Source organism: Dipodomys ordii, unplaced genomic scaffold, assembly GCF_000151885.1.
Source record: "Dipodomys ordii isolate 6190 unplaced genomic scaffold, Dord_2.0 Scaffold72, whole genome shotgun sequence".
Lineage (NCBI taxonomy): Eukaryota > Metazoa > Chordata > Mammalia > Rodentia > Heteromyidae > Dipodomys > Dipodomys ordii.
In genome coordinates this window covers 5,229,302-5,252,264 of record NW_012267288.1, presented here as the reverse complement: position 1 = coordinate 5,252,264, position 22,963 = coordinate 5,229,302, and the positions used below count along the sequence as shown (strand labels likewise).

Genomic DNA, 22,963 nt, shown 5'->3' with positions numbered 1-22,963 from the left:
GTTTGAATGCAGACAGTCATGTTTACAGCTGGGGAAAATCCACCCTGGAAGAGAGATCGGTACAGAACCTCAGAAACTGTAGCTTCCCTGGTCTGTTAGACAAGACCAGTGTAGCTAGAACCCAGTAAATGATGAGAAGAGATTTGGATGTAATAGACACACCTAATCAGAGGTGGAATCCTGGGTGAAAAATGCAGTACAGATAGATCTAATTCTTCTATTGATCTGTATTATAACTTAGCCCATTTCACTTATGGGTACTATAGATACTAGTCATAGGCTACTTAAATCTAACAGCTGTCAAAGTTGATGTCTGTGATTGTTTTCTCTGTGTCATTTTCAATGCTCCTAGCTCCATATTTTAAATTTTAGTTTAGCTGTGTACTGATGGCTCACACCTATAATCTTAGCTACTCAGAAGGCTAAGATCTGGTAGAGTACTAGCCTTAGGTAGAGAATGTTAGCACCCAGACCCTGAGTTCAAACCCAAGACTGACATTTTTTTAAAAAGTTTACTTATTTATTTATGGTTACTTGTTATTCATGTATTCTTTTGGTACTAGGTGAGAACTGAACACAGACCGTTGCACATGCTAGTCAAGTGCTCAATCACTTGAGCTACCAGCCCTGTTGCTTCTGTTTGGGTTTTGTGTTAGGATCTCCCTAAGTTTGCCTAATGCTGACCTCACATCTCTAATGTGTATTTTTGTTTTTTAGAAATTTTATGAATAAGCATCAGAAGCCAGTGCTAACAGGCCAGCGGTTCAAAACTCGGAAAAGGGGTAAGTTGTGGAAGTGTGTGTGTGTGTGTGCGCGTGCGCGCGTGTGTGCGCGCGCACGCGCGTAGGAATATTGGGGTTTTTTGTTATCTTTTAAGTAGTTGTACAGAGAAATTTCAGTTCAGCACGTCAGTTTGTCATTATGTCATCATGTCATCATCATGTTCAGCATGTCATCATGATCAATGTCATTCCTTTCATAATTCTTCCCTGGCTCTTCCAACTCTACTCATCCACTCTTGTTTTCCTAATTTGTTTAAGATTCTGCTCAAAAGTTTAATACTGCAGTGGGAAAATTCTAATATTCCATTTGTACTCTGTAGAACCTAGTTCTCCACGTCAGCAGTAGAGCTTCCAATTGCTCAGGCACTCAATGTCATTTTACTAGAGTTATGTTTCATGACCCTGGCCCCTAAAGTAAAAGTAATTAATAAAGTTTGCCATTAAAAAGCATAGCTAGCCATAGGTGGCTCCACCTATAATCCTAGGTACTTGTGAGGCTGAGATCTAAGGATCATAGTCTTCCATGTCCCAGCAGGAAAGTTCATGAAATCTTTATTTCCAAATAACCACCAAAAAGCTGGAAGTTAGTGGCTCTTACTTTAGCTATCTTAGCTATTCAGGAGGCTGAGATCTGAGGAAAGATCCTAGTTCAAAGCCAGGTCAGGCAGGAAAGTCTGTGAAACACTTTTATGTCCAAGAAGCCACCCAAAAATCAGAAGTGGAGCTGTGACTCAAAGCAATAGAGTGCTAGCCTTCAACAAAAAAAACTCAAAGACAGTGCCCAGGCTCTGAGTTCAAGTCCTAGGACCAGCACCAAAAAACAACAACCAAAAAAAAAAAACCTAGACTAGTTTTTAACGTCAGCATTTGCTTTTGATTTTTAAGAACATAGTGATGGCAGGGGTGACAATACTAAGAACAGTACATTAGGGAGAATGATGGTGAAAAGTTTTCTTGTTTCGCTTTTCACTTCCCCAAAGTACTTTTTGCGTAGACCCAATTTGATAATAGCTGCAATCTCTTATCTTCTGTGTAAGGAAATATTTTAAACATGTGTTTAAGCATGTGTTAAGTCACTTTTGCAAAAACATACAGTTTTGCACAAACAAGTACGTTCTATCTTATATGGTCAGTTTTTCATAATTATGTTTCCTGGGATATAAAAATATTAGGGAAATAATTTCTAAGAGAAAACATGAGGCAAATTTGTAAGATGATTGATGTTGAAACTAAACAGTGACTGAGAAATAATTCAATCTATGAATGCTATTTCATTAATCACCCCATTCTGTGCCGTTGGCAGTACCAATACTGAGGCAGACTCAGCAGCCCATGTTTCATACCACTTAACATAGTAAGTCTAGTTCCATGGGAAGGCCCAACACAATTGATGCATTGGATCAGAAGTGCTTGTGAGTCACTAGATAGCAGTAAGACTGAATGTTACTGTTTCCTCTCTGCTGAGAAAAGCTGCATGTACACAAAACATGAAGATACTGAAAGGTAGCCAGACATAGTCAATCCATACAGGATTAGTGTTTATACTCTCTGTTTTTAAATCCCTAGCTACAATAAGTTAAAGTGTAGTTGTGCCCTCTCTGTCCCTCCCAAATTGTATCCTTGCTGCAGTTCCCCGTTGGATTCTGGAAACAGATGTTAAGGAGGTATGCTACCCAGCATGCATTATGCCAGTCACATGCACAAAGACACAGTGAGTTATGAAGGAGTTATCAGAAATGAGCAACAGAGTTCCAAAACCTTATCATATGAAGATTTGGGGCAATATACTAAAACAAACAGGCTGATCTCAGACCTGGTCTCCATCGTGATTCTCAACCAGTCTGGTGCTGATTCACTGTAACCAAGCCTCACAACCTTGTTTAACAGCAGGCCTGATTTGACAACTGAACCGGCCCTTGCCATCAGCCTTTAGATTGGCATGAGAAGGCTTTTCTCTAATTATGAACAGATTTGCCTCTGATTTGATGGTCAAAATTATACCCCAAGAGTACTTAGAGAGCACAAGAAGTAATTTGCCAGTTGATCTGGGCTCATAAACCTCAGATCTACTGGGGGTTCAAGCAACACTTTTAAGCCATTTTGTGCCAAACTGCTAACAAGGAAAAAAAAATTGTGTGAACTTCATATTCTGCTCTTCATTCTTGTGAATTTCCTCCTGAGTATTTTGCTTTGCCTTTTTTTTTTTTTTTGCCATTATAATGGGGTGGGTTTAAGTAAATGATTGGTTACAGGGGGTAGCTGGGCACTGGTGGCTCATGCCTATAGTCCTAGTTACTCAGGAGGCTGAGAGCTGAGTGATCAGTTTAAAGCCAGCCCTGGCAGGAAAGTCTGTGAGACTCTTTTTTTGGGGGGGGGTCCGGTTGTGGGGCCTGAACTCTGGGCCTGGGCACTGTTCCTCAGCTCCTCAGCTCAAGGCTAGCACTCTACCACTTGAGCCACAGAGCCACTTCTGGCTTTTTTCTTTTTGCTTATGTGGTGCTGAGGAATCGAACCCAGGGCATCATGCATGCAAGGCAAGCACTCTACCACTGTGAGACTCTTATCTCCAATAAACCACTCAGAAAACCGGAAGTAGCACTGTGGCCCAAGTGGTAGAGCACTTGCCTTGAGCTGAAGAGCTGAGGGACAGTGCCCAGGCCCAGAGTTCAAGTACCATGACCAACCAAAAAAAAAACTGAAGGGGAGAACCTACTGATTATATCTAAAGGTCATTTGATAGGCTGTCTTCTGCAGATGTGTGAAAAGGGTGGGGGGAAAGGAGTGTTTCTTATTGTTTAATGTCAAAATGAAACATTGAGTTAGGACATATTCTACAGAACCCACCCAGACCCTCCATTCCATTATGAGATAGTCACATCTTCCTCATCTTGCACACACTCCAAACTTTTCTAGTGTGACCTGTGGGAACCTACGTGTTTGAGGATTCCTCCACTTGGCCATTGCTATGCTTTACTGAGTAAAGTATTTAATAGCTGAAATGGCTTCTGCGGTTTTTGTTTTAGAGAAATTGCACAAAACAGGAAAGAAAGGGAGGTGAATAATAGCAGACACCCGAAGTGACCATTGTACTCAGGTTACTCTCTGAGATTTTAACTCTGTGCTTTTGGCTTTAAATTACTGTTAAATTTCCAGGGCTGGGGTAGTGGAAGAGCAGTGGACTACCATTTGCATAAGACTCTCATTTAATCCTCAACACTGAAAAATACTTTTCACTAAGTGGCATTAGAAACTTATTCCAAAACATATTTATATACTGTATAGGAAAATATGAATCTATTTACTATGCCTTAGTGACCTCAGAAAAGATATACAGGTTAGGTTATTTATCACTTTATTAGTAGGTCAGACAAATGTTTTACTAACCAGTTACTGTAGTTCTGATAGTAAGAATGTAGGTCAGTAATGCACAAGCATAGTTGAATGTCAGGAACAGGCCAGTTTCTCCAGGTCAGTACAAGGGCTATTATGGCTAATGATTCAGTGTCACATTTGTGACTCACCAACACAGTATAAATTTGAGACCCTAATTATATTTCTCCTAATTCAAAGGAGTTTTGATTTGCCAAAATAAAATAGAAAGGAGGCATGGCATATTGTTTTAGGATGTTGTTAGCATTTCTGCTCTTTTACCCTTAAATGAAGGATATAAACTACAAGAATATACATTCCTGTTTCATATGAAAAGGATATCTTTAATTGTCAAGCCATAAGTGACCTATACCTCATTTGACCTGATGAATGCATCACTATTGTAATGTCCTTAGCCATGATGTGTTATCTTTCTGCTTTTGCTTTTCTTCTTTCCTGGCATTTCTCTTGGAAAATTATAATAGAAAATTGAAGGCCTCTTTTTTTTTCTCCCCACAATGACAAGTTTTTAAGTTGTCTCAAATTCAAAACAAAAAATCTTCTGTATGGATTCTTGGCACAGCTGAAACTTTCCTTATTTACCAATTCATAGTTCCCAGTGCTTCAGTTTGTAATTTTCACATCATCAGAATCTGATTTACCACCTGAGTCAATACTCAAGTATGTGGTAAATGTCATGGTGGAGATGGCCTCAACTAAAGCTAGTCACAGACTTGTGGTCTTTTCATATCCTGTGTTCTCGTATTACAGGAAAGACAACATCTTTTTCCTAGGATGAAGAATTACCCTTTGGCTAGATCCTGAGGATGAGGTGAAGTTTTCGCTGCTTGTCAGTGAGTTTCTGTAACTTAGAGATAATAATTCCCCTCCTCCAGCCCTCTCTAGAATTCTTAGCCATTTCCCTTCTCCCACTACCCAATAAGACCCTAATTATACTTTTCTTTTTTCTGTTGTGTTTTGTTTGACTGCAATGATGTTTTGCTTATGGAATCAAAAGAACTTTTTTTTCTCTTGTTTATGGTGATTATTGTTCTAGTTAGTTTATGTATGTCTTTATGGTATCTTAAACCCCATGACTCCAACTGGTACAAGTAATGCCATTCTCTTTGTTCTGAAGCTGATGTAAGTGTTAACTACTTATAGCCCATCCTGTCTGCTAGAGAAGTACAAGCCTGTCAGTCTGCACAAGCCAGACGGTTTGGTTTTAAAATGTAGTTTTAATTTTATCAAAATTATGCAAGCACATGGTTTAAATAGTCAAACAGTTCTGCAAGACATGTTCTAACAGCAGCAGGTCTGTTCCCCCACAAAATCTCTTTCAACTCTCCTAAGTGCTGCTTTTAATTTTTACGTTCATGCAGCCAAACAGCAATCTTGTATGGTTTTTTCTTGATCCTTCTGGCAATGTCAGCTCTCTTTTTCCCTTCCCCACTCACTTGCTTCTCTCTTGTCCCAAGTCCTGCAGTAGCCTCTCAGTGTACATAAGCTTCATCTAGACCAGTGTAAGCAGCTCATATTATTATGACTTTGTAATTGCTTTTCATAGTTGAACTGTTCATTTGATTACTTACACCTTTCTCAATATCAACTTGTAATCACTGAGTTAAACTAAATAAGTTGTATAATTTATCATCTTTGGACTTTGTTTTCTATGCCTTGAAACTAACTAGTCAGTCTTGGCTTGTGCTTTTGTTATGTAGATCTTGTAATGAAAAGCACCTTAGGAATTCTAGCAAGGAGAGTATACTGAAGGAATTCTTAGAGACAGCACATCCTGTCACATTTTCTTGTCATATTGAACAGTCATGGTCTGGCTACTGTCAAGACCTGCTGCAGAGCTGTTGACTTGAAATGCTGGAAATACCCCTTCTCATCATCCATGAGATTACTCCTTGCCCATCTCTTATGTTTTTTTTTCTTTTCTTTTTTCCCCTCCTCACCCCAGGAACTCATAGCTTACTCCTTAGTTATTTTTTTTTTGGGGGGGGTCCGGTCGTGGGACCTGAACTCTGGGCCTGGGCGCTGTCCCTCAGCTCTTCAGCTCAAGGCTAGTGCTCTACCATTTGAGCCACCACTTCTGGCTTTTTTTTTCTGCTTATATGGTGCTGAGGAATCGAACCCAGGGCCTCATGCATGCAAGGCAAGCGCTCTACCAGTGAGTCACCTTCCCAGCCCTCCTTAGTTATTCTTTACTGTGAGGCTCTATATGCTCACTTTGCTTTGATCCTTGTTAGTATTTTGGCTGAACACAAGAATACTATGTGTTTTCTTCAGAAGTAATTTTCTATTTCATGAATTGGAACAATTCCTGTCATTCAGTTTCTTGGTATTTTTTGTTTTGTTTGCCCCCACAACTTCAGAGAACGGCGATGTTCCCTTAAATGTGTCTGCATGGATTGCTTCATTTTTTTTATGCTATAATTTTTGCCACAGTTAGGTAGTTATGTTCCTTAGTGTTTTTTAGATCTTTAACCTTGTTTAATTTTTGTTTCTAACAGGTACTCTAAGCTTTCTCTATCATATTTCACATTTCTAAGTTGTTTTTTTTCTGTTTTATGTCTTTGTTTTTTGTTGGTCATGGGGCTTTGAACTCGGGGCCTGGGTGCTGTCCCTCAGCTTTTCAGCTCTAGGCTAGTGCTCTACCACTTGAGCCACAGTGCCACTTCCTGTTTCCTGAGTGGTTTATTGGAGACAAGTCTCATGCACTTTCCTGCCCAGGATGGCTTTGAACTGGGGTCCTTAGATCTCAGCATCCTGAGTTGATAGGATTACAGATGTGGGCCACCAACGCCTGGCTTCTAAGTTTATTTTTGTGTTTTGTTTTGCTTTTTGGCCTTAGGATTTCTCATTTGTCTTTTTCCCCATCTCATGGCTAGATGCTCTACAACTTGAGCCAGAGCTCTACTTTTCACTGGTTAATTAAGAAGAGGTTTGAGGATTTGTCTAGCCAGTCTGGCTGAAGACCAAAATTCTCAGGTCTTAGCCTCCTGAGTGGCTAGGATTATAGATGTAAGCCTTTGGCACCAAGGCTAAGAATTCATTTTTATTCATGAAATATATTTATAGTACTCTTCTGTTCCTCCACCTTTGCCATCCTCTTCCCCTTTATCTCCTCTCCTTCAACATCTAGTTACAAATCAACCTGACACAAAGATTGTCTCTAGAGTCAAGACCAGAGCTCCTTCTAGAAACAATATGTCATGTCTCCACATTTGAGTATGCAACTCATTTATACATTTAATGAGTACCTCTGTGGTTGTTCTATATTTATCTAACCAATGTTGGCTGAGGATAAAAAGTTATACAACATCTGTTTTCCCTTAAATCCCCTGAAGCCCTTCGAGGTGATCTACAAAATACTCAGAATATTTACTGTTTTCACATATTCTCATGAATTTACAGTAGAGATTTGCAGATCTATTCAGTGTGTGCTGTTTCAGTAGATTAAGAAGTGTGAGGGCTGGGAAGGTGGCTCAGTGGTAGAGTGCTTGCCTTGCATACATGAGGCCCTGGGTTCGATTCCTCAGCACCACATAAGCAAAATGAAAAAAGCCGGAAGTGGTGCTGCGGTTCAAGTGGTAGAGCACTGGCCTTGAGCTGAAGAGCTGAGGGACAGCGCCCAGGCCCCACGACCCACCCCCCCCCCCCAAAAAAAAAGAAGTGTGACTCATACACCTATACATGGCTCATGCCTATAAACCTAGCTACGCAGGAGGCTGAGATCTGAGGATCAAAGTTCCAAGCCAGTTCAGACAGACAAATCCATGAGATTCTTAATCTCCAATAAATCAGCAAAAAGCTAGAAGTTAGGTTTCGCTCAAGTTGTAGAGTGCAAACATGAACAAAAAAGCTGATCAAGAGCAAGAGACCTTGAGTGCAAATCCCAGCCACAGCACAGAAAAAAAAAAGATTTACATGAATGCAATCAATTAATGTATATAATCTATGTTTTCTATTTCTAGAATAGTATAGCTTTTCTATTTCTAGAATAGTATGTCCTATAAAAGAACTATCACTTCTTATTTTCTATTTCTCAATCTGTTTATATTTATACTTTTGTATACTTGGAGAATTATCTGAGAAAGTTGGGAAAATGTGGAATCTAAATCATCTTCTTTCTGAATCTTAGTTAAGATGACAACTTAATATTTCTTTCATGGTTAGAGTTAATAGGTGACATTGGCCTAACTTATAGTTGGCATAAATGAACATAAATGAGTGTATTGGTTAAAATATACGTATGGCTCCTTGGAATGGAAATATACTATTTACCTGAATAAATATTTAAAGAAGGGTTTTCAGGAGGTGAAAGTCTGATAGGAAAACGTACATTATCCCTCTACTTCTGCATAATAGGATTATCAAAGAAGATCAAGGAACAAAGGGAAGGGCGCCTAGTCTATAGAGAATATAAGGTATGTATAAAGAAATAATTTTATGATTTTTTTTTAAATTTCAGATGAAAAAGAGAAATTCGAACCCACAGTTTTCAGGGATACACTTGTCCAGGGGCTTAATGAAGCTGGTGATGACCTTGAGGCTGTAGCCAAATTTCTGGACTCCACTGGCTCAAGATTAGACTACCGTCGCTATGCAGACACACTCTTTGACATCCTGGTGGCTGGCAGTATGCTTGGTAAGCCCTGTAATATAGTATCTTTTAGCAGGTATTTCAATTCTGTTGTAAATTCTCTTTATAAGATAGAATCTTTATGAACAGATTTATTAGAGTTACTATAAATAAAGATCGGAGCCTACTATTAATAAAAGCATGGGACTGAGGATTTTGTTAACATACTATCACCCTTGTCCACTTTGCTGTAGCTAAAAACAAATTGTCCCATATGTCCCTGATCCTTAAGTACTTTAGAGTAAAACCACTCTTGTTTAGAAGAGTATGGCAGGTACCTGTGGCTCACACCTTGTAATCTTAGCTAATCAGGAGGCTGAGATCTGAGGATCAGTTTGAAGCCAGCTAGGCAGGAAAGTCTATGAGCCTCGTATGTCCAAGTAGTCAGCAAAATCCAGAAATGGAGCTGTGGCTCAAAATGATAGAGCACTAGCCTTGAGCACCCAGTCCCCAAGTTCAACTCTCATGACTGACAAAAAAAAATGTATTTAAATTGTGAATACTATATAAAATAGCTAAAAGATTAAGGCAGGGGCTGGGGGGTTTAGCCCAGCCTGCTCTCTCTAGGCCCTGGGTTGGGTCCTTAGCCCTGGGGGGGAAAGGGACTACAAGAGGATTAAAGGCAGAAGATTGGATTATTAAAGATTGGTAAAAGCTTGTAAAAATTATGCCATACAGAGCAGAGGCATCAGAGTAAGAGCTGGCCCACATGTTTTTCCCTCTCTCAGTCATTCTTACATCTGAGTTCTTATGATTGGTTTCTATACTACCCATACATTACTAGAAGTTCATTGTCCCAGATCTGTGGATTTCATTTGTCTGGGGTACATGTGCAAGTAGTTCAAAGCATTTTGGAAATGACTTGGGAATGTAATCCAGTTAGGCTACGTAGGTTACTATGCAAAAAACATTTAACACAATGCAAAATTCCCCTGGCCCAAATGCTACCTGTTGCTTTTCAGTAAGAAACACTACTTAAACTAATCTGCTTTGACTTTGACACAGAGAATATCCCTAGAAGAGGGAATGGAGCCTCTTGTAAGCATGTATTTTTACAGCATTTGTTTTGGTATCTGTTCCTTTTTAGGCATTGCTGGTTTCACTAAATGCTGAATTGTGTTGTTTATGCAGATCACTTATTATTACTGGAGGAACTTGAAGTCCAAGTATAAAAGCTACAGATAGCATAATCAAATCTTAATATCTGGAAGGGGGTGGGGGTAAACCATTGTTAATGCTTTGGTTCATTCCTTTCTAGCATCTCTTAACTTTAAAGAACAAAGTGATACTATACAAATACAATACTGTGCTCAGCAATTTGTATATGTATTTTGTTTTTAATGCCCATAATAAATGTCTTATTATGTGATTTTTTTTTAAGTATTGCAGCCAGTGCGATGTTAAAAAATGTTTATTTCCTAAGTTAAAAGTGATTGAAAAACTCAGTCCACTCCCCAGTACAGTTATAGAGGAATGGAACCTGGTTTCTTAAAGATGTGAGCTTTTAACAATAGTTAAAAGTATAGGTTTTGCAAATTATATAATACAACGGATAGAGTAAGGAGTGGAAGGAAAGAGGGAGATAGGGAAAGAATGGAACTGTGCAAGAAATAATAGTGTAAGATAGCACTTGTGTAATTATGAAGAATTGAATAATGTTTTGGTAAGTAGAAAAAGAATATTTGTTTCCAGTTTTTACAATGATAACATCATCAACATCTGTATACACATCCTCATTCTCTTACCTGATTATATCTTTATTCACTTAGCAGACTATTAATGTATTAGAGGATGGAGATATTTATATTTATTTGAATCTACCTGAGAGAAAAAGTAACCATCAGAGAGAATGTTCTAGAACTGGAATCATGGCTCAAGTGATAGACCGACCACCAGCTATGATTGAAAAAGAACTCAAGACTCATAAAGTCCCATACCAGCACCAAAAAAAGAAAAAGTTCTAATTAGCACTTGCCAAAATTCTTAAGTTCTATTTATGTCCAACTTTAGCAATTTTTTTAGTTTTTAGATCTTTGTCAATTAAGTAATTGATAGGTGATTATTAGCTTTTAGTGTTCCATTAATTGTAGTGCATTTTTTAAAATCAGTATGTTGGCAGTCAGCATTAGTCAATCATATGTTACCTTGTTGTTACTGAAGTACAACTGTACATAGTATTTTCAATTCTGGGTGATAATCCAGGCTATACTGCTGATCCTGTTGTCATTCTTAAACTATTTTTATTTCTTCCCTCTCTTGAGTCCACTGAGAGTTCTTACTAACTCTCTGGGTGCCACTTCTCAAATGACTCCTGCTTTCAATCTCCCCCATATATTTATTATAGCTGAAGTCGTAGGCCAGAGGCCCAATTCTGGAGATTTCAAAATGTTAGATTGAGCCACTCAGTCCAAAGAATTTTAATGGAAGTAGTGGTGGAAAGGCAAGAAATAAGTGATTTAAATATCCACAGGTAGGTTGGTTGGGACAAGGGAAAAGTAAGCATTTCAGTTTACCTTCATGGCTTTCACATTAGCTTTAGAGTTAAACAGAGGAAGATTTGGGGAAGGGGTCAAGGTATTTATGTAGCTAGTCAATCTTGGTCAAAGTGTGGCCTGGTTGTTCATTATCTCAGTTCTGGTTCTACTTTAAGTAGTTACTGCTGTTAGCACCCGAGGGGAGCAATCTGGTCTCCAGGAGATGACTGTTGCTCCCGGGTACAGTCTCATGTTTCTTATCATAAGTAATTTTCCTCATTGGGAAAGGTGGTCTATCCTGCTAGGCTTTCTGTTGCTTGAGGGGGTTTCAGTCACAAGTTCTTTATGATCAGTCCTGTCTTTCCTGAAGTCTAAGGGAACTGCAAGAGAGAAACTCAAAGCAAAATGGAGGCCCAGATGTCACTTTCATCCTTCCTTGAGTTTATCTTGGCACAGCTGAGGAGTCGATGATTACTTGCAAAAGTAGTTTCTAAGTATTTGTTTTAAATATGAGTTAAATAACCTGTACATTTTTGTTTATTTCAAGGTTTTGTTTATTATAATAAAGAGATGTGTGTCTACAGAGCAGATTTTACTCCTTCCTGATGCATCCCTACATTAAGCAGAGTAGGGCAAGATGTTTGGCATAATCTGCTAAGCACGGTGGCCCAGCCCCGATGCCTACTGAGTCTGGATTTATGATGTAATTAGTGAATCCAGCCAGATGTAGTCTTTTACTGTAAACCCTTTGTTCAGTATGTTAGAATTTTCAAACCCACAAAATTTAAATTTACCTTCCTTTATGTTTTGGAATCAACAACCATATTGGTCTTTCAGGTTTTACCCTTGATACAATGTATAATTGCTATAAGAAATCTGTTGTGGTTGTTGTTTGTGACAATTCCAGGGAGGGAACTCAGTGCCTAGACCTTGTCCCAGATCTTTTGTGCTCAAGGCTACTGGCCTACCACTTGAGCTACAGCTCTTTCAGCTTTTTAGGAGTTACTTGGAGATAAGAGTCTTATGTACTTTCTTGTCTGAGCTGACTTCAAACCTCATTACTCATATCTCAGCCTTCTAAGTAGTTAGAATTACAGGCATGAACCCCTGGCACCCAGCTTATAAGACATATTTCTCTTTTACTTTGCCTTTAGAAAAAATAAGGTGCTAGGAATATGGCTTAGTGGTAGAGTGCTTGCCTAGCATACATGAAATCCTGGGCTGTATTCCTCAAAAAAGAAAAGGCTAGAAGTGGCACTGTGGCTCAAATGATAGTGCTAACCTCAAGCAGAAGAAAAGCTCAGGAACAGACCCAGGCACTGAGTTCAAGCCCTAGGATTGGAAAAATAAAAGGAAGGAAGGGAGGGAGAGAGGGAGGGAAGGAAAAGAAAAGAAAGAAAATAGCAGGCCCCCTAACCAGCTTAAAAATGGTAGTTAATACTTGGTACTAATATAAGGGAAAATATTTCAAATGTAAAGTATGGCACAGTATTATTAGTAGGTAACAGGTGTTTTCACTATGTTAAAACAATTAATTTTTTTGAACTTCAAAGAACTGAGTAGTATCACAACCAGACTTCTCAGTTATGTAATTTTTATCAGATAGGAATTAGTCCAGAGGTTTTAGATTATTTGCTTAATAAAATTTTGTTTTAGGTGGTTATATTCATTAAAAAGGGCTAATTAAATCTGGTCCGTGAATTAATTGAGAATGGGCTCCTGAAGGAGCTGACTTCTCTGAATCTAATTTAAATTACTATGTGCTGGAGTCTGAATCCCATAAAGGAAAATATAAGTGAAAGACAGAATTAATAACTCAATTGAGCTCTTGTTTGCCTGGGTCTCCTAACAAAATAATATGTGGCCCTTTTCATGCAAAGATCTGAAACCACAAGGTAAAGCAGGGCAGTTAGACACTGAAGTACCCAAATAAATAAAAGAAATAGCTGATCACTCTTCCAGCCTGTCTCTCAGCTTTGAACACAGTTATGTTCTGAGTGCCTACTGTAATTATTGGTGTGAGTTCATGTGCTACAAATACTTGTTAAATGTATGGAAGCTGTTACTCTAACTTGGCCTGCTCAAACCTTTTTGTCCTAATTCTAATGAAGCAGAACCAGAAAACTTCATGTTCCATTCCTGCCAGTTCTTACAGTAGCCAGCACTGGAACATACAATACTTTCTTTATTCTTTGAATAAGGAAAGGTGAATGATTTAGGTGATAATAAAAAGGGCATTCTTTTGTTTTAAATCCATTTAGACCAAAGATGATAGAATAAAATAGTCAGCTAACCAGCAGAGCTACTGGGTGGTAAAGTACAAATGTTAAGAAGTAAGAGTACACACTATTCCCTGTTCAGTTGTGATTGGTATGACAGAGGGAACAGGTGTAATACCTACCCAACAGAATTCAGAAAGGTAGAAAAGAGTAGGAATGACTCAGTCCCATAGTTGGGAGATGAAGACTGACAGGAGAATTATGTACTAGGAGAAACATCAGAAGCTGTACTGAGAACAATGCAAGTAAGCTCCCTGAATGATGGTTGTTCTTTAGATTCCATGATTAAAAGTATTCTTTGGAAAGAAGCAGGTTTCTAGTAATACGGCCCAATGAAGGTGAGGATGTGGAGCAAGAATATTATACTCTGTGGTTTGTATTTGAAATGGTGTAACCTATTGGTATTTCTGTGAGAGACAACTGTATAGCAACATGACTGTTCGTATTTAGAATACTACTTGTATTCTTTTTCTTGACATGAAGAAAATGGTATGTTCTGTAAATGCCTTTGGTATTTCGGTATTGTCCTAACCATAATATCATTACAGCCCCAGGAGGAACACGCATAGATGATGGCGACAAGACCAAGATGACCAACCACTGTGTGTTTTCAGCAAATGAAGATCATGAAACCATCCGAAACTATGCTCAGGTAGTTACTGATTAAAGGGAAGAGAACTTATTCTTAAGTAGGGATGTTAAGCATATGAAGTATATTGTAATCAAATGCTTAAAATGTCCCATTCAAGCCAGGAACATCAAGCTTTGTCACTCAGCCAGCATGAGCCAGGAGTGACATGATTCTACTCTACAAGTTTCAACAGCATCCAACCTTATTGGGCTGATTGGTTTTAGACCTGCAGCCTCTATAATGGGGATATGATAAATTTCTGTTGTTTAATTCACTCAATGTGTGGGACTTAAGCAGGGCACCAGTGGCTTTTGCCTATAATCCTAGCTACTGAGGAGACTGAGATCAGGGTTCAAAGCCAGCCCAGGCAGGAAAGTCCGTGCGACTCTTATATCCAATTAACCACCAGAAAACCAGAAGTGGTGCTGTGGCTCAAGTGGTAGAATGCACCTTCTAGGCCCCAGAGTTGAAGCCCCATGACTGACAAAAACAAAAAGTTCCACTCAACTGTATAAGGACAGTTCACAGAAATAGTAATTTCTAAGTCCAAACTTGTACTCTGATGCCTGCTAGCAGTTTCTTCACCTGGCATATAATGATAATGCCTCTTCCATTTCCCATGGAACATTTTCAAGATCAAATTAATTCTAATACAAGGGAATGCCAATGGGGGAATAAAAAAGATAAGAATAGGGCTGGGATGGTGGCTCAGTGGTAGAGCGCTTGCCTTGCATGCATGAGGCCCTGGGTTCGATTCCCCAGCACCACATAAGCAAAAAGAAAAAAAAGCCGAAAGTGGTGCTGTGGCTTGAGTGGTAGAGTACTAGCCTTGAGCTGAAGAGCTGAGGGACAGTGCCCAGGCCCAGAGTTCAAGCCCCACAACCGGACCCAAAAAAAGATAAGAATATAAGCTATATAAGAATATAAGAAATTCAATTCAACTATTCACATAAATGTAAATGATAATGGAGTATGCCTCTTAATTGTATCTAAAGGATGTTTTTTGTTTGTTGTTTGTTTGCTTATTTGATGTTAGTGGTATTAAGACTCTGGGACCTTTAATTTGTTCCGAAAGTACTCTACAGTTGATCTATGCCTCTAGCTCATCTTTTAAAAGATTTTAATATTTTTTAGTTTAAAAATTACTGAGTATTTACAGATTTAAAATCTAGCCAATAGGATGTCTGATTAGAGAGAAATTATGTGGAGGAGAATATTGGCATTAGAGATGAGTTTTATAAACTAGGCTAGTTCATTTGCTTTCTAGTTAGACATTTACCTTTGAAGCTCTATTTCTGAATAAATAGAGCTATATTTCCTTCTAATGATAATGTTAAGAAATTTGTGAGTTACTAGTGTTAAACTGAACTCAGATTTGTAGGATTGAGGACAGTTTGTTTCTTTTTCAAATTTGTAGGACTTAGAGACATTTTGTTTCTTTTACTTACAGCTGTCAGTTCTCTGGTCTACTGACCTATAATTTTGACTCTTAGGATTCATTATAATTCATTAAGAAATATGATAAAAAAATTGAATGAGTGTATCATGTGAGCATAAGAAAGGAACTATAATCTAACAATGTTTACTCAGTTATTAAGAATAATCAATATTTACAAGATCTCTTTAAATAAAAACATGATTTCACGCCACAACAGTCTAGGATCTGATGGGTATCAGCAACCCTGCTTCAGAGTATTGTGGAGGCCAATAATCCTTCATTACCAGCAAATGCTAATGGGTTTTTTGCTCCTCTGACAAAAAAAAAAACAGCATTTGCTGTCCCCTAAGGAATAATCTGCCCTAAACTTTGTTCTCTTCCCCAGCAAGTCATACCATTGTCTATTTTCAGTCTCTTCATTTTGTAGTTTCAAAAAAATCCTCTCCATTCATTTTTTTTTTGGGAGGGGGGTCTGGTCATGGGGCCTGAACTCTGGGCCTGGGCACTGTCCCTCAGCTCTTCAGCTCAAGGCTAACGCTCTACCACTTGAGCCACAGCGCCACTTTCGGCTCTTTTCTTTTTGCTTATGTGGTGCTGAGGAATCGAACCCAGGGCCTCAGGCATGCAAGGCAAGTGCTCTACCACTGAGAGCCACCTTCCTAGCCCCTTCTCTCTCTCCATTCATTTTATTTTCATATTCATTTAGCTTTTTCTCCCCATTCTGTCCTTGAATGAATTTGATTTATTCTAATGTGTTTATCCTTTTCCTAGGATGTAGTTACTCTTGAAATATTTATAGTTCTTGTATCATATAACTGTAGGTCATGGTAGTGGAAGTAGGAGTAGGAAGAGGAAGAGGAATAATAGTAATAGTAGCAGTTTTGACCAATGGGATTCTTACAGTGAATTTCTGTAATTCCTTCGATAGCTTTTGAAATTGTTTACATACCATATTTAACGATTCAATTCTATGTTTAGGTCTTCAATAAACTCATCAGGAGATATAAGTATTTGGAAAAGGCATTTGAAGATGAAATGAAAAAGGTAAACATTCAAACATAATGTTTTCCTGTTTAGAGTGACAACAGAAGAAGTTAAAGTTTGTATAGAAGGGTACAAAAAATTTGTACACACAATGATGTCCAGAAGTGCTGAGACACACTGTGTTTTTAAGAAATGTTTGTTGAGTCAGGAATTCACTCTGACCGGGTTAATAAAGGAAGAGACGTTTGAATATTTTGTACTTTTTTTTCATTAATTTTCATTTCAAGACAATGTTCTTTGTTCAGTAAGAGTAATTTGACAGATCCTGATCTCTGATGTCACAAAGATTAGCATGAAAACTAGAGATTCCAGATACAGAAGAAAAAAATAAAAGCATGTTGCTCAGTGAGAGGTATCTATTCTGAGAAATGAATCATGAGGTGATTTGATCATTGTATAAGCATCATAGAATATATTTACACAAACTTAGATGGCATGGCTGCACTTAAGCTATATAATCATATTAGAACATTATTGTGTATGTGATCCATGATTGGCCCAATGTCATCTTAACACACATCAGTGTGTATGTGATAAGATAAAAATCAAACAGGTTATTTTAATAAGTTAAAGTCTGTGTGAGAGCATGCACAGCAACTAACAAGCAGTGAAATCCTTTAACTTTTGGTGGCTGCATTGCCGCAAAGCAGTAAGAATTCAGTGCCTATTCTCATCAGTAAAGTAGCTGTGTATACCTTACCTAGCTTGTGGGAATCAATAAGGTGATTGACAGGCATTGGTCCCTAGTAAGTCCCCAAATCAACAGTAACCAAGTTCAGCTTTACAGTAAAGTACAACTTGTTTTCTAATATTTTACTCATATTCTTCTGTGGGACTCCATGTATTAATTTGTTCCAGCTTTGTATGTTGCTTTGCCATTGTTTTTCATACACCTGCCTAAGTAATAAAAGTAACCACAGGAAGAAAACTGCCTTAACACAGACTTCTTTGTTACTTATTAACCCCTGTTCAAAGTGACTTTGTGTTTAATATTGAAGAGTGCATTGGCAAAAGAAAAAAAGTGCATTGGCAATAAAATTACTTTTTAAAAATTATATCATTTCACTGCTCCACTTAAAAGAATTTTTCAGACATGATATATAATGCTATATGATCCAAGAAATAGCATGTTTGAATCGCAATGTTTTTAAATCATTAAGAACATAGGAGATTCTACAGGTACCATTGATTCATGCCTATAATCCTAACTACTCTAGAAGCTGGGATCTGATGATCACAATTAGAAGCCAGCTCAGTAGGAAAGCACACTAAGACTCTCCAAGATTCTATCGACAAAAAAGACAGAAATGGATGTGTGGGTCAAATGGTACAGCACCAGCCATGAGCAAAAAAGCTAAGGGACAGTGCCCAGGCCCTGAGTTCAAGTCCCAGCAACAAAGAAAATGAATGAAAAAAGAACTTAGAAGATTCTCTTCTCCTTCAGTACTCTTGCTTTGAACACTGTTTTATGCTGTGAGCTCAAGAAAGAATCTTTTAACTATCAGAAGCTTATCATGGACTCCTGTCCATGTTGTTTGTTTTTTGTTTGTTTGTTCGCCATAAAAAGTTACATTCTTCCCCCCAAAAAATGGGTGGGATATGCAGAGGGTAGACAAATTGCTCACCCCAAGTAAAACAATTTGAAAGTTTATTTCAAAAAACATTTATGTTCATGTGTGTGTGCTTACAGGTTTTTTTTCCATGTGCATAGCCAAATATGAATTATCTATATACACTGTTCTTCTCTACCTCTACATGTCTCTTTTGTGTGTGTTTGTGTGTGTGTGTGTGCCACAAATTCTTATACTTCCAGGTTTGTGTGAATGAACTTAGAGGAAAGGCATTGCACCTGATAATATGATTTTCCATAGCGTCTGTTTATACTTGGATATGCGTGTTTCTAGTGTCGAAGAGCTAAGCTCTGCATAAGACCTCTTGCTTTTGCACATGTCAGCATGGATAGACATTCTTCTTGGTAACTTCCAACTTGGTCCTTTGCTTTATAGACATGGTTTCTTTTGTTTGACCCACAGCTTCTCCTCTTCCTTAAAGCCTTTTCTGAAGCAGAGCAGACAAAGTTGGCAATGCTGTCTGGGATCCTGCTGGGCAACGGCACCCTTCCTGCCACCATCCTCACCAGCCTTTTCACTGACAGCCTAGTCAAAGAAGGTAATTGTTTTCGATGGAAACAGAAAAGGAAACATAGAAATGTATCCATACCTCTTTTTCAGCATCCTCTATTGCTTATTCTCGGTAACAGACAGGCAAAAAGGAAGGTTTAAAACATTTTTTTAAAAGTGTACATATGCATTGTAGGAAGTTAAACGAAAAAATATGCATGAATATGGAGTCATGTAGAGTCTATTCATAAACTATGATCTTAAGCAGATGACTCAATCCCTGTGTTGGATACCCTGAAATTAAACAGATCCAAAACATTGCTCTCAGTGAAGGTGTTGCTAGACTCTTTGGACAATGTTCGATTGTGCAGGAATGTTTTGTGCTTTGTGGGATATTTAACCTAGTAGTTCTTAGACACAAAATGGTCAGCCTGTGGTACCTATTTCCATATAACATAACAAGCAAAAATACCTTTTTAAAAAAAATCCTTTAAAATGTCCCTCAGACAGAACCACACTTCTAAATTGTCTGCTCTCGCGATCTGGGCACCACTCCCTGCTGTTCGGTCTTGGCTCAGTGCTGGTGGCTCAGGCCTGTATTCCTAGCTACTCAGGAAGCTGAGAGCTAAGGGTTGCTGTTGGAAGCCAGTCTGGGCAGGATCGTTCATGAGACTCTTAACTCCATATTAACCAACAAACACCACAAGTGGAGCTGTGGCTCAGAGTGGTAGAGCACTAGCTTTAAGCCCAAAAGCTCAGGGACAGCAACCAGGCCCTGAGTTCAAGCTCTACTCACTACCAAAAAAAAAAAAAAAACACACAAAAGATATTCGGTCTTTAAGACTGTTATCTTTAGAAAGGAACTACTACATCAGAAAGAGGCTTGTCTTAATTTTAAGGCATTATAAATTTGACAGCCATGCATATAATGACTTAGTTATGGAATAAAACAACAGTAGGCTGTTTTCTTTTAGGAGGATAATGATATTCAAATTAGAATATAACACAAAACAGTTTTATTTTCCTCAAAAATAAAAGATCTTTTGTGAGAACATCTGTTTCTTCTGAGAACTTAAAAAGTTTTCCTCCTACACATACATAAAGTCCTAGCCTCATTCGTGCCCATGATGAAAGAAAGTATAGTTTCTTATAGCTAAGGGGGGGAAAGTAAATCAAGAGTCAGATGGTATTATTCAGACATTGTTTATAGTGTTCGGCTTAAAATAGCTTAGATTTATGACAATCCAGATTCTGTTCATGTGAGAATGTCGTTAAGATTGGGATATTTGAAAGTGTTATTCTGAAAAGAATTTATGGTGACTTATGCATCCTACTTATATTTTTTTAGCCATTTTGCACATAGAAAAACAAGGTAGAATTTAATCTTTGAACATTAATGATCATTATATCATCCAAGCAATCATTTAAAAAAATCACCTTTCTCATTTTATTAAAAACACAAGTAATACTTCTACCTTCATTTGAAACATATCTCCAAACTAGATTTGGGGATGGATAAATAGGTAACTGTGTGATAAAATCGATATAGCAAATATTAACAGCTGGAGAAACCACATAGTAGTTTTATGAGGATTTCAATTGCTCAACTTTCCTATGTGATCAAAATTTTTTTATAGTAAAACAGGGAAAGGAGAAATGCTTTTGCATGGAAGTGACATAGTGCCTATGATACTCTGCCATCTTTATAAAAACTAGAGGGTGAAATTCTTACTTACTGATTAGGAAAGGACCAAGGCATTAAAACTGTATTCACCCACCCATCCAGAAAATGTCCAAGAGGGTCGTCCTACTAAATAGAATATTGACAACAAACAAACTTTCCAAACTTGATAACAGGAGCCACTTCCCATGTAACTTAATTGGCTTATATAATCTGTATTCTAACTACTAGTTTCAAGTATACCTTCATTTTTTTCTTAATAGACTGATGACAGCCTACTGTTGATTTGATTGAATTATGTAAATTTATATTACATTTCATATTGATTTTCTGAAGTAATGATGATGCTAAAAATCCATGTTGTTGGCTAGCATATAGTATAGTGGTAGAGTACCTACCTAGTATATCTGAGGATTCTGGGTTTTATCTCAACAGTAACCAAAAAAAAAAGTTGGTTAATAAATTGTTAACATAAAATTATTTTCAGCTTATAGTGCATGTTTTATTATAGCCAGAATTTTTACCTACTTCCTCTGTTTATTGAAATGAAGAAAAATCGGCAAATTTGCTGGCTTTGTAAATTACAGATCAGTTGAATGATTTTGCTTGCCAGTAACTGGAAACTATGTGTCAAATTGATATGTAAGGATATATGTTTCTCCTGTAAAAATAAATATAAAAATAGAGGACTTCATGGTGATTAGTAGTATTATTTAGAATTCAAGTGCTTTACTGCAGTATCATCTGTGGCATGAACTTCATCCCAAGGATGCTGGTATAATTATGGTACATGTATCCTTCCTGTTTGAATACAAAAACACTGCTCTTAAGATGATTTTATATCTTCATCAACTGGTTGACTGTTCCAAATCTGGAGATCACTAAGTTAATCAAACATAAGGCGGTGATTCCATGACATAGACCAATCCGAGGTTAACTCACCAAGGATTCTCTTAGGCAGTAAGGAAAATAGAAAACTTCAGTTCACAAAAACCAAGATAAATAATTCCAACTACACCATAATTCTTAAGCAAATGTATCACAAATTTACAAATTTTTGATTGTTCACAGAACTATCTAATGATTGCTTTTTTTTTAAATAATCACAATATAATTGTGGTTATATGATTGAGTGGCTTCCTAATTAACACAGCTACCTAAGTCCAGAATTTTAAAACCACCCTTGGTATCTTTGTAAGCTTAACTCAATAATCTTTTAATCTTTTTGTTATTATAAAGATGATGTACAGAGGGGTTACAGTCACTTAAGTCAGGTATCAAATGTTTTTAAATGCTCTTTTTTGGAGAAATGTGAAATAAATGGTGCACATTTGTTTATAGCTATGCTTATTATGCATTTCTGTTTATCTTTGCTGGCATCATTTTCAACAAATTAGTTGCCATGTTGTGTCTCATGGACTATGCTTGAATTGCAAGATCACTTTTTTTGTTTTCACAAATAGGACATTATGTTTGTCACTACACAAAGTCTGAGTTTTTAGCAGATTGCTAGACCTTAGACCTTTTCTCAGCACCAGTAGCTTTTCTGGAGCTGTAATCTTCACTGTGAATTCATAAATTTTCCAATTCAAATTTTGGCTTTTCAGCATTTACTTTTGTAGTGAGACCATCATAAGGAGGCTAACTGCACGGGCAAGTTTGTCTCATGCCTTTCTCAAAAATGTGTGGAATCAGTTTTTTGACCGCTTCTTTGAATTATCTGTATTTCTTGGGCATGATTTCCATCATCTCAACAGAAATGTTGATGCTGAGTGCCAGAGGTCTTCTGCATCTCATTTTTACATTTTAGTAAAACCAACAGAACAGATGAAACATCCACAGTCTTAACATGAACATGAGCTGCAATCACGGTCTGCTATTTTTTACATGGAACACATTTTGTCATAGGTAAGATCCATGCCATGGAAATCAGCAAGGCAGTTAGTGTTTGCCCTGAAAATTCCCAGTAATTACCTTGAATTTTCTAAGTTCAACTTCATTATTCTGCAGATCAGCAAGGTTCACCTCAAATTCACAAACTTAGAATCATCAGATGCAATTTTGGTTTCTGAATCATTGTGACTACCGTTTTTTCCAATATTTCTCATGTTGAACACAGCTGGCGCTTTTACTTTATACCAATTTTTCTGAGAAAATGCATCTACCACTGTCTTCCTGGCTACATTTTCTATCAACTTATGTAAGGTACTTGTCCTACCAACAACATTATGCTGCTCAGAAAGCCAAAAGAGAAGATGAGTGTTGCAAATATAAACTGATGAAATGCAGGCAAAAATAAGGGCCATAAATATGTATTTGATCAAAGGAAAAGTAAATATGTAAGCAATTAAAGCAAGTTGGAATCAGAAGTCCAATTTCATGAAATATTACAACTTTTTTCTTTCCCCTTCTTGATACATGTACTCTTTGTAGTAATGAAACAAGAAGAGCCATGCCAATAGGTTGACCATTTTTCCTTTATACCAAGCCAGGT

General features: G+C 37.6%; 1 protein-coding gene across 1 annotated transcript in view; it reads left to right on the top strand.

Moving 5' to 3' along the window:
- Nucleotides 1–22,963, top strand: part of Bzw2 (basic leucine zipper and W2 domains 2) — a 52,951-nt gene that overhangs the window by 17,011 nt on the left and 12,977 nt on the right. Inside the window, exons 2-6 of the mRNA XM_013024052.1 lie at nucleotides 718–782; nucleotides 8,632–8,808; nucleotides 14,104–14,207; nucleotides 16,603–16,668; nucleotides 18,702–18,837. Of these exons, the coding sequence (XP_012879506.1) occupies nucleotides 725–782; nucleotides 8,632–8,808; nucleotides 14,104–14,207; nucleotides 16,603–16,668; nucleotides 18,702–18,837 (541 nt within the window). The 5' untranslated portion in view covers nucleotides 718–724. The remainder of the gene's footprint in view (nucleotides 1–717; nucleotides 783–8,631; nucleotides 8,809–14,103; nucleotides 14,208–16,602; nucleotides 16,669–18,701; nucleotides 18,838–22,963) is intronic.